This window comes from Drosophila ficusphila, unplaced genomic scaffold (genome assembly GCF_018152265.1).
Source record: "Drosophila ficusphila isolate 14025-0441.05 unplaced genomic scaffold, ASM1815226v1 contig_855, whole genome shotgun sequence".
Lineage (NCBI taxonomy): Eukaryota > Metazoa > Arthropoda > Insecta > Diptera > Drosophilidae > Drosophila > Drosophila ficusphila.
The window spans coordinates 748,653-761,543 of NW_025064807.1; the positions used below are offsets into that span (position 1 = coordinate 748,653).

The window sequence follows — 12,891 nt, forward strand, 5'->3', positions numbered from 1 at the left end:
ATCCCCTCGGGTCCCAAGATCTCCGAGTGTGGAGTTCAAACAGTGCGCAGACGTGCAATCATAATTTGCCCAGCTCCCAATATTTTTTTTATTTTTATTTTTTTGCCCGCACCCAGACAACTGTTTCCGCAGCGGAGGATGCGGGGTGCGGGGGGTGTTAACCTAACCCGCTGTTAGTAAATGGTCAAAAGACATGCAAGCGGCGGCAGCAACAGCAGCCAACATAATTAGAAGTCTGCAGTTGTGGAGGAAGTTGCATTAGCAGGCAATCAAAATAATTTGAGGCGTTTTATTAGCGGACGAGTGCACCGAAACGCGCGCAAAAGTCGCTAGCGGGAAAAACCGCGAGCGTTTTTGTACTTTTTTTTTTAAATGATTGGTCGTAATTTTACTTAACAACATCATATATTATAAGAAATAAAATAAATTGCTCTTAAAAAAATTGTAATGATCTTTTTTTTATATTTTTATTTGTTTGAATTTGTTATTTTATCTCGCTTTTTGAATTATTCAAAGATTTATAATTAGTTTATTTTAATCACAAACATTAATAACGGTTGTTTGTAAAAAAACTATTTTAAGAAAACACTACTGAAAAAACTCAAACTAGTTTTCAAGAAACTTGACTTGTTGAAATTAGGCCGCACAAAACGCGGGCAAGTCGCTAGGAAGCCGCGAGCAATATTCACTTGCATGCAAAACTCATTAGTGTGTTTGCCCATGATTTTTCAACGTTAATAAGCTAGTTAAAAATTTAATAAATAGAAACCCACTATATTGCAAAGCTAGTTGGCTAGTAGAACCCTAATAAAATTATAATGCCTTGGCAAAGTCGCGTGCGAGTCGCTGGCAAACACTTCCAGCGGTTTTAGTCGCGCTAGCAGCGTGTTTATCCCCGAGTGCGGTAATAATCACCCGTCAACGTTTAACCCACTAACACAGACTTGCTTCATATTGGCAATTAAGCATTTAATTTAATCAGCCCAATACGGCCATCCATCAATCGCACCAAGCAGCCAACCCGGCAATCCGGCAATCATTCAATGTCGCATCTTTGTCAGATTTTCGGCTGTGGCGGAAATGCGTTGCGAATTTCCATCGCCGAGATTACAATGGATAATGTTTATTTTTAGTTGAGCCAACATGAGGCAATCCCGCTACGACAACCCACATCGTTCAAACCGCTTGACGATAATTGGAAATTAACGAGACCCCGAGGCGAAGATTTGACACCAAAGATTGCAAGTCGCGACCTTCTTGTTTTCGCCCACATAACATTTTGGGAGCTCCGAGCGGGGGGAGTTGTAGGCCAGCCTATTAGCCAAAGCCATAATGCCGTAACGCTATGACTAAGGTGTGCGAACACAACACCTGACCAAAAGGAAAAGCGCGCCAAAAATTTTGGTCAACGATTTTCGGTTAGGTGGCTAAATGGGGATGTATGGAAATAAGGAGATATTACTTGGCACGAGCATCATGAAGAAGCGCGTGCCTTTTGCACATTTATTTATATCAAGACTACACTCAAAGAAAACAAAGGTCAAAATAATGTTTTAAAATATCATAAAATTTTTAAATTATATAAAATTCATATTTTTGAACGTAAAATGAACTGTTTATAAAATATAATGATAATTTTATCAGTTTAATAAGTTAAAATGAGTAGAAGAGTTTTACTGAAAATTTAGATAAGGAAAATATAATTAAGCCTGAAATTGAATGATTTTAAAATAGAAAAAAAAACTTAATATGCTTTATAGCTACGATTATCATCTAAAAATAATATACAATATTTTTTGACGCTATTTCTTCATCTTTAAAAACTTCTACATGCCTTTATTTTCAAAAAAATTTACCAGTGCAATTAAAAACAATTATTTTGACGAGTGCGCGATAAAGGAAAAAGGCCAAGGCACAAACAGAGCCTTCCGTGGCCTTATAAATAGCCATGCTAACTGACTGACTGACGCGCTTCATTAATATGCAAAGTGGCTCAGCTGGAATCGTCCCGGCCGAAGTAGTTCCCCCTGTTTACCCCCCTGACTATCGAGTAACCCACCTGTAAGAGGCATTAAAAGTATCAACGTTTAAACGGTTATTACCAGCGTTTTCATGCTGCATTTGCACTGGCCGAAACGGGAGGAAAACATGGCCAACAACAGGTTGTTCTGAACCCCCTTTTCTGTAGTTTTCCAGCGACAGCAATTGCGTGTCAAATTGAACTTGACTGGCAAACTAAGTGGGGGGAATATCAAAAAGTGGGGAAGGAGACTTGTTTGGGGAAAGGTGGTCAGAATAAATGGGTTGTTGACGTTGTTTGAGTCGCCTTTTTCGAATATTTACATACATATGTTCTGCATATTTATCAAGACTTCATAAGAAAGCGAATAGGCAATAATTATGCAATTGCTAGAGGGGGAAATCTACATGGTATCTTTTAATTAAAGTAGTATGTTGGGGAATGCTGGTCTAAATGTTTATATAACTTTTTTGTTGGTCTGAAAAATAACGAAATATAGCAATGAAAATGTACAAAGGTTCCAACTGCAATTGAACTCTCTACTAATTCTTTCAAAGGTCATTTCCAACTATCCCATTTGAAGCTCATCCCAAAGAGAAAAATTGAACTCTACTGTAATGATCGTTTTACTGCCCAAAATACCTGGCCTACAACTCACCTCAGCAAACCCTTTTTCCCTATTTTCCTTTCCCTCAAAGACTGACAGCAATTTGGGCCCTTAATCTCAATTTAAAATTTAAAGGGATTCTGGGAAAATCTTTTCCACTGACCGCACACACAGCTGTTCCCTTAAAATTTCTAATAAATATTCCTTATCCTTGGCTACACTTTCACTTTAACTTTCTTTTCTGCGATGCTCGATCGCAATAAATTTTCCAAAGCTGTCAGCAAATAAAGTGAAAAACAAGTTCTGCCGAGAAAGTGTCCAAGAAATTGTGTAATTTTTACCCCAAAAAAGGCGAAATAAATGCGCTGGGCGATTAAGAATATGTAAATCAGGGAAGGAACCCGATTCAACCAATAAAACTTTTTAAGGCGCCGGAGGAAACTTTTCTGGCAAATTTGTGGCTAATTTATGATACCAACTCAGGTAACAAGCAGAAAGGGAAATGAGCTGAGTTTAGAAAGGTTTGGCTGTACCGCGATAAGAAAAAGGATATCATCTTCGTAGGACTTCGAGTGTCTGGAACGTGTTGCATTTACGAGGTTGAACGAAAGGGGAAACGGGTTTCGTTTTCTTTATGCTCGCATTGCACAACCCCCTTTGGCAGGATTTTCTCCTCAAGAGACAAAAGGAAACTGGGCAGAGGCAAGTTTTCCACCCGGCAGCGGAAATGAGAAAAACTTGTGCGCGAATCCTTTTCGCTTGCATCTCGGCGGCTGTCTCGGAACTAATTTTAATGACAATTCACGAGGCGCGGATGTCGCGACATTCGGGATAATGTGAAAATGAGCAGAGGGAGGAACCGCTGTCCATCCCTAAAAAATGCAGATTTTCCCATTTCCCATAAACTCCCCTGGCCAGCCTTCATTTCCTTGGCTATTTTCTCAGCGGTTACTTCGCAATCTTTGGCAGCCATTAATCATAAATGCAAAAAGAAAAAATGTAACCGTGGAAAATTAAAAATAAAAACAACAAGTTACTGAGTAACACTATTTCATAACCTTTAAATACATTTTAATCAGATGTATTTTTTAATAAATTACTCATTTTGGGTAATTTATAATTGTCTAAACTACTTATTCACGTTTTTACCCTTTTAATGCAGGTATTGACCAAATTAAAAGTTAATTTATTGCCCTTTCACTCGGTTTTTTGAGACAGGATAGTATTAATTACAGGGTGCTGCCCTTATTTCTCACTGACCGGTACAACGACCCCTCCGAGGACCTAACTTTGACTTTTTGGTGCCATGCGAGTATCCTTTGACATGTCGCCTGTCCGCTTATCGGAGCGAGTGCATCGCACCCAGCTTTTCTCCTTTTCTCCCGTTTTTCCCTTTCTCCCAGGCATTTCCCCGCTTTTCTCCAACTGCGATGCTATCTGTGAGTGGTCTAGTTTCCAGTTTGCCTGACCCATTATTAGCTGTGAAATGCATGAATGTCTCTGTGTGTGTCCTTTTGTCCTTTGGGACTTGATTTCCTTTACGTTGGACATTTCCTGTAATTTCTCACTGGGAAAATATGGCACACACACACATTGAGCGGGGAAAATATCTTTGGTAAAACGTTTCAAATTAGCGCCTGGGGAATGGCCAAAAAACAAATGTTGAAAAGAACTTGACTTGCCGCAGAATGGCATTTCCCACTGCGGATTGCAAGGTGTTCTTTTTCTCTTCCTGTGTTTTTTTTTTTTTTTGATTTCTTCAACCAAGTGTTTTTCCCACGTAGCAGAAGAGTGGCGGCTCTTGGGGAATATATTAACCCAAAACTTTGGTGGAAATAAACCCATACTCCCAAGTCTTAGAACCCTTTCTCTTGCATTTTTGAAGCCATCTATCTTCCGCTGTCAACACCGCATGGCTTTGTTCTCTACTCTCCAGGTCTCGAATGTGGTAATTGTTTTTCTTTACTGAACCACCCAAAAACCCTTCCTCATTCCCCCGCCCTCTTCATTCCACATTTTGCGGCTAAACTTTAAACACGCGCAATGCGCTGCGCATGCCAAATGAGTAGAAAGAACCTGAAAAGTAGGGGGTTTCGGTGGGTGGTGCCCATAAATTTGCATTTAATGAACATTTCCAAAAAGCCCTAGAAGATGCCGCCCCTCCAGAATTAACGCTTTTTGTTTGTCCGTAATGGGTTTTAATTATGTGGGTGGATGGGTGGTTGTTGCATATAATGAGGTGGCTAAATGAAAAGGTTTTTCAGCGCAGGCGTAACCGCAGCACAGGAAACGTCTGTTTGGTGGGTGTTTTTCTTCTTCATTTTTCGTTTGTTTGGGAAGAAAAAAAAACACATCCATCTGCATCAGATTTCACTGTAACTGTAGGTTAAAACCCTGTTCACATCACATCATCACTGGTCCATTGTTGGGCCATTTTTGCAGTTGACTTCTGCAATCCGCATCCTCAGTTTCACCCTCCCTCCTTCTGCTCTCTCTTCACTTTACGATTTGATTTCATTGCCATTTGTCGAACAGTTCATGTGAAAAATTGTCATAAAAATGCCATAAAATTGTTTTCGTCCTGGCAATGAAAAAATAGTTGTAAAATCGGTGAATGCATGTTGCACAGCTTGTAAAGCTATAGAAATATGAGGAAAATAAATGGTTTGATTTATGAAAAAGAGATGGAAGGCAATGAACCATTGAACGATTAGATTTTATTGGATTGAAAATGGGTTAAGTTTGATGGTAAAATAGGTGAAGGTTAAGCGGAAATATTAAACCAGTTTATGAACTTTGAATTTATTTCTACTCTCACTTTTATTAATCCCAATGAGTTAGTATTTGTGTTGGCAATTAAATTTGATTCTTCTGCTTTAACTGTATATTCCTTCTGTCTTTATAAATCTTCAAAATCATCCAATGTTTATTGTCTTAACCCATCCCCCGAATAATCTCCAATTACCCCTTGAAATACCACTTTCACCGCCACTTTCCTCGCAACACACTTCAAAACTATCAACACACAGCGCCATTCGGAGAAGTCGAGCTCTTCGACTTCAATCAGGCTCATCAGAGTCGTGTTTTTGATATCCTTTTCCCATAACTGTCATCATTTCGTATGCGAGCTCCATTCGGATGGCAAAAGGAATGGGTAGGTGTTAATTTACGAGTGACAGGCCGTGAGGAGCTCCTCCTGTTAAAAATAAACAGAGATGCGAGTGAGCGCAGAGATTTTCCTCGGCTACTTTCGAAAATGTGGAAATGTGGAGCAGAGGAGCAGCTGCAATAGCAAACGCCAAAGGACATTGCACAACAACAGAGTAAACATCCTCTTTTAAGTTTTATGTGTTCATTTCGAGGCGTTCGTCGTTTGTATGTCAACATAAACTTCTCAAAAAAAAAGAAGCAAGAACAAGCGCTGCGCACAAAAAATAATATGCGCTAGTGACAATAAACTCGAGAAAAATATGAACTCGAAAACTGAAGAGCGAAATATGTTCAAGTGGCCACTCATAATTCTTTGCGAGTGCGTAAGAGCAGCTCGAAAATGTTCGGAGAGCCAAAGAAAAGGCTTCGGGATATAAAAAGTGTTCTTGACTTTCAGACAAGAAATAACTCAGAATGCTGTGGGAAATGCAAAAAAAAATGTCTCAAGGTGAAAGTTATATTAAAGATGCGAAAAGAAGACATTTTAAGATAGAATTAAATACTATATTTAAAGTATTGAAATAAAATACACTTAACTTAAATTATGAGAAACCTTTAAATAACTTCGGATAGAATTCCTTTGTTCATTTCTTAAATAATTTTTATGATACTGACTTATAAATGCCATTCATTCTATAAACGTTCTCCTTACAAAACCATCGGTTGTTCTTTGAGAACACCTCAATGAGCTCTCGAAGTCAGGAAGTCTTGAGCACAGTAGTGGCACTTTCGATCGTGTCCTTGTTCTTGTTCTTGTTCCCATAAATTGGCGGGCAGACCAAAACCGATTCTTAACCCCCGGCAGAGGTTAACCCTTGTGTGTGCGTGGCACTTAAGTTTTGGGCTCAGTGACTCGAATCCTTTGCTTTTCCGCTGTCTCCGAAGCATGAAGAGATTGCATGTTCGCGAATCTGAAGCTCAGCTGTGCCAACTCTAAGCAACTGATTGACTCTTTGCGTGCCGTGTTATTAACCCGCTTCCTGTTTCTGTTTCTTTTCCTCTCCGTTGCAGACGTCAGCATGCCTTCATGGCCAACACACAGAAGCAGCAACCGCCGGGCGGCGGTGGAAGCGGCACTGGCAGCGTCACCCACAGTCCGGAACGCCTGCGCGGAGCTACCCAGGATCTCTTTGAGCTGCTCGAGCGTGTGCAGTGCTCGCGACTCGACGACCAGCGCTGCGTCCTGCCCGCTTACTTCTCTCAGGTGGGTAAACGAAAGTCACCAAGGTGGAACCCCCTAACAAATTACAGGTTCATGGGATTTTTCACCAAGAAAGGGAGATGTTTGCAAAGACTAATTGGTAGTTATGACGTTTGGAAGCAAGGAGTAATAAATACTGCTTTAATACATTTATTCACATTTCTTTTTAGTTTATAAAAAACCGAAATGAATTCTATTCAGTATCGTGTAATCTTTAAAGATTTATATTAAAGAATGGTCACACCTAAACTTAGAAGCTCACATGTCATTTACTTTAGGCAGAATTTTACAATACTAAATCACAACTTTTAAATTACATTAAGAAAATAATTCGGATAATCAATTTACAAAAGTTAAATCAAATTATTGTATTAAATACAATATCCGACCTTAGTAGGTTTCAGTAACAAAGCCTTACTGTTCTGATTTCAGGTAGTTTATAAATAAGGGTTTAAATTTGATGGCATGTTTCATCAAGTATTAAGGTTAAGAGTGCCAATATCCCCTCCTAAATGACAAGGTATCTTGATAAACAACCGACTGACCTACGACAATGGGCTGGCAATTTTCCAACATGGGTCATCGGCCCATTAGGACTGGCCCTGTCCCCGGGCATATGCTCCACTAATCTAAGTGTGTGATGGACTGACCCATAAAATTCCAACTTGCAGTTGCAATATACCTCATTTCCCCACACATTTAGTAGTAAAAATTTCATTTTACTGCTGCCAAGTCATAAAAATTGCCAATGGGACAATGAATGGGGAACGGGATGACGGCAACATGAAATTGTGGGCGAGCCTAGATCGAAACAAAGAGTCAGTAACAACAATGCCTCATATGAGGAGTTCATCCCCGCCCAAAAAAAAAAAAAATAGAAACCCCCCAACGAATTTACCTTTCCAAAACATCTGTATAATTTGACATAATCTGCGCTTTGTTGTGGTGTTTTCGGGTTCCGTCTCCTGGTTTAATAGGCAAATTGTTCGGCAGTCATGGGTTAATTTATTTGGGTGCGGGTGGAACTGTGTGCTGCGAGGGATTAAGTGGTCGGTTTGATGTCGATTTTTACGATTCAGCTGCGGTCTTTGAAGTTTTTGGCAGCTGTCAGGTGTGGCTCCTCTACTTTATTGCAAAATTTATTAGCTCTATTTTGAGGAATAGATCGTTAAGGTGTATTGAAGTCTCCTGAAGGGTTTGGCAAGCCAAAGAAATTTTTAAGGCATTTTCCCGAAACAATGTTTATACTTTCCTTAGAAACGGCAACTAATTTTACAAAAGCGCCACTGACAACCAAGCGTTTATTTTGCGAACTACTGTGTAAATTTTCCCATCACACCCGCTAGAGGGTGTTTATGTAGCGACACCTAGTGGATTGTGTGTGAGGCTTTGAATACTGTGGCGCCTTTGGTTGGCTTACACCAGAACTAAACATCATGTAGTACTGAAATCGCCCAAAAGAAAAACATTTAATTTAACACAGAAAAAGTCTTAAATTATTAAACTCACATAATTTATAAAAATTTAAATTTTAAAATACAATAACCGACTTGATTTTGTTAAAAAATATTTTACATTTTCTTATATTATAATCAACTAAATCAATAAATCTTCAATCACAAACTGAACTGTTAAAACCTAACAAAATCAAAATATTGTTATTGTCACTCACAGAGCCAGCGAAACTATTTATTTGCTTTAAAACTTGGCCCCTTTTGCATTCCCCATTTAAACACCTCTACGGCAAAGTTCCAGTTTAATTTGTTGTCGAATTTCTAGAGCATAATCCACTTGGCCTTCCCCAAGAACTATATCGCTTCCTGCCTTGCCTTTTCTCGATCTTTTTTTTTTTTTTTTTTGCCCGGCATGCAAGTTGCAAAGCCTTTTCAGATTTTAATTTAGTTTTCGCAACAATTTCGGAGGCAAACTTTTCTATTTCAAAAGGCCGAAGGGACCGTCCCCTAGCCCTTTATCCACAAGTGGTTTTTGCAGTGCAGCAAAGTGCAGCAGCCCGCATCCCTCATCTCCTCCTCGAAAGCCTATGCCATATTTTCTCAAGATGCAGCCTCCTCATCCACATTCGAGTGCCTTTTATGCAGGCTTTCCTTGGGAAAGGCAAAAAATAAAATAAAAGGGGAAAAAAGCAATGGGGAGTCTGGCAAAAAGTCTCGTCTAGCATCTTGAGGCAAAACTGGGTTGACTCTCAGACTGTGTATGAAAATTATGTTGACTCGAGTTGGTAAAATTGAATTTGGGTTCGGGCTAGTGCCTGTCAAACTGTGACGTTTGGCCACGTGCCGTGAAGAAAATCATTGCTGTGTGTGAGAGTCTCTTTCCTCGGAGTTTTCCCCACTAGACATGCCTTTGTGTACGGCTTTTCCCACTTCCCTCCTCACTACTTTTCCTCTGTTTTTTCCGTTTTATTTGCCTGCGTATCTTTGCTCCCTATTGCATAGTTTCTCGCACGTTTTTTCCCATTGCATACTTTGGGGCTAATAAAGGTTTGCCTGGGAATGTTTAAATTCCGTCCGGTACCTTTTCCCACACCTTCTCCACCACTCCCCAACACTCCAATGCGGCTAATTAAGCTGCCCAAATAGCAGTTGTTTTTGGTCGGCATTCTCCTACACAGGGAATAAATGGAGTTGAAGGTCAGGCACGGCCACGTGTGATTAGAATTTGGAATTTGATTTTACAACTAATTACGCTGATATAAGACTATAGTGCCGATTTGTGTATATCAGTGATATGTTAAAATATTTTAATGGCACTTACATAAATGTATATAAGTGAACCCATTTAAAAGAAAAGGATGGAAATTTCGATCATATATTTATTGTTTTGTAAGCAGGAAGATAATACTCCAATTTCAATTGAGTTACATATATTTATACATATTTACTCTACTCTCTTTTTATTATCAGCAAACGAGCTGTCAAATTCAAACATTAAAAAGCTAAATTGATTGTTAGCAAGAAATAGAACTTCCTTTCTAGATAAACATAATATTTTGTAGACTTTTTCTATACAGTAAATAAATTCATACACAAAAATTACTTATATCTTCAAGACTAATTTTTTAGGCATTCATATTTTTAATTATGCACTATTTTTTTGCAAGGTTTTGTGAGCAACTTTTTCCACCTTTTACTGCATTCCCACGAAGCCGGAAATCTGGGGTCTTTTGTTTTATGGAGGAGAACCCTCCGCCATCTAAGATTCGCTGCAAATTTATGCCCGACTCCCGCTCCTCCCGCCTTTCTCCCTAATTCCCTTCCTTTCCCATTATAAAAATATACTTTGGCCATTTCATTTCGGTTGCTTTGGACGTTTTTCTTGCATGTTTTTCACGGGCTGTGGCTTCAGTTTTTGCCCCATTCCCCTCGTTTTTAGCCGCACACACATTAGAAGTCTCTTATGTCTTTGTCTCAGTTTGTGGTGCTCGCCGAGTGCAATTTGTCTGCCCGCCTCTTCTCACTCTTCCTCTTCCCTTCTCATTACCCCGCCAGTTCTCCTTCGAGTCTCCACCTTCCTTCTCACAGTTGAGCAGTCCCTGTTGGCGAATGCAACGAACGTTGAAGTTGTTAATTGCGCTGGTCGTCGTCGGTCTACCCGTCTCTTTCCCAAACGCATTCGCTATCTCTTTCGCCGGCTGGAGGTGCCCGCAAACCTGGCCGAAAAGCGGCGGAAAGGTCCGGAGACCGGAGCAACTTACTCCCACAGTCAGCGGCTTGAAAGTGAGCTGCATTTAAACGCGGAGAAACGGTGATAGGAAGAGCGGGTGCACTGACGAAAAATACCATTTAAGAGGAAAAATATTAATTTGGAAGGTTCAAACCATTTAGTCGAAGAATCAACTTGACAAACTTCACTCGAATTTTAACATTAAATACCAAAAAAAGTTAAAATATCTCTAACTTCGACAAAATATTTGTAATTGATACCTATATTATTGGTACATAAACACATGAATTTGCTTAAGTACAATTCATAATTCTCAGATCGATATAAATACATGATTGTAATATTGGGCATAGAAATATAAATAAAAGAATTCAGAGCACCAAATCTGCTGTTACTTTTTGACCAGTAACTTCCCAAAAAAACATTATGTAGCTTATAAATCTTACAACATATATCCTAGCTATTTTCTCCAGTGTATTAGCCGACAGAGAGGGCGACACACTCACTCACGTATGAATTCTAAGTCAGAAATGTGCGATGTTTATCACCATCATCTACCTACACGTATCCGTAGCGCGGGCCTGTAAATTATCCCAAAAAAAACCAAGCAATCCGAAGAGATACTCTAAATCTATGTATCTCTATCTTTATCCCGCCTGCACTGTGGCACTTAAAATTTATAATTATTTTCCGCTTGTTGCATCTCCTTCTCCTGCCACTTCTTCAACTTTGCCATGTGGAAATCTTTCCGTTACTCATTCGTGGCTTTTTAATTTCCTCTTCTATGGTCTTTCCTCCTTTTGCGAACAATGCAACTTTAAAATATTTTTCTTCGGCCCGGCTTATTTCTTTTTTATTTTTCGGCGGATCTCTGACATTAACCTAGGGCTGTGTCATCCACCCACATGCCCGTGCCCCCTTTTCTTCGCCCATGAATGCACTCCTTTTCCCCCCCCGCCTCCTTTTCGCTGTCTCTGATGTTTACCTTGTTGCTGCCTCGCTGACTTCGTTGTTGATTGCCAGCTGACAGCGGCAGCAACCACAAAATAAAAAAAACGTAAAAAAAAAATAATAAAACCAGGCAAACCCCAACTTAAAACTCTTTCACATGGAATTTAAAGCTCTGCGGCGGATTTCAGATGCGGGCTCAGCATAACCAATTAACCATGAGAAGCGCTCTGGAAGCCAGCGATCTATCTTTCTGTCTATCCATCTTTCAAACTTAATATCCATCTACTTGTGCAGATATGTGTTTATTAAACGAGGCATCTATGAGCACTGCAAAAGTGATTGAAGCTTCTGACAACAAAAATCTCATTTTAATGGTAATTACTATCATAATTAATCTGTCCATCTTTGTTTATTATCTAATTAAAAGCATGCAAAAATACACATTTATAAAAACATATGTTAGGTTATTTAATTACTAGCGTATCTATGTGTTTTTAACTTCATCCGAATTCCAGTTGCGGCGGCAATCACAATTTCTTGTTTTATCAGCAAACTCTTCATAACAACATACCCAAAAATAGTTTTCGTTCCTCTTTCACTTCTTTTCTGGTCACATTTTGTTTATAAACAAACGTGTTGATTGGTCTACTCCACGGACTTTATGCCATATCAAACTATATTTAGTATATGGTATATAGCACGATAGATTTAAAGTCTTGAATGCCAAGGTCAGGTTAGACAAAAACATAAATTTGCTGAGTTTATCGGTGCATTGGGGAGCATTTATTTATTAGGAGCAGGTATAAATTATACGTTATTCGGTTAGAACATTTTCATAAAATTGGAAATCTTCTTTGGGTTTTTCTTAAAATTTGATTATTAATTTGATGTGTTGTTGTGTATAAGGTCATTTGAGTGATTTTCCTATGAATATGTGAAAAATTTGTTGATTTTCTTAATTAGTTAGTTATCATGAAATATTTTTAAATTTTTTGTACGTTTTATTTATTTCCCTAAAAAATTAAAAAAAATTAATATATTTAAATAAACATGAAAGTTATTTTTAATTTTTCCTGTAAAACAAATCGGTTTATAAAATTTTCCACATTTTTTTAAGAATTAAATACAAATTAAATGTTTTACTTACAAACTGATGTCTTCAACAACTATAAATATCATTATCATAACTTGACATATTATTTGTATAAGTGTAACGAT

General features: G+C 38.7%; 1 protein-coding gene across 3 annotated transcripts in view; it reads left to right on the forward strand.

The window, feature by feature from the left end:
* LOC108100851 (rap1 GTPase-activating protein 1) overlaps nucleotides 1-12,891 on the forward strand; it is an 87,869-nt gene that overhangs the window by 37,784 nt on the left and 37,194 nt on the right. For all 3 annotated transcript variants that reach the window (XM_043209364.1, XM_043209365.1, XM_043209366.1), the window contains one exon: nucleotides 6,849-7,041. In XM_043209364.1, the coding sequence (XP_043065299.1) occupies nucleotides 6,849-7,041 (193 nt within the window). The remainder of the gene's footprint in view (nucleotides 1-6,848; nucleotides 7,042-12,891) is intronic.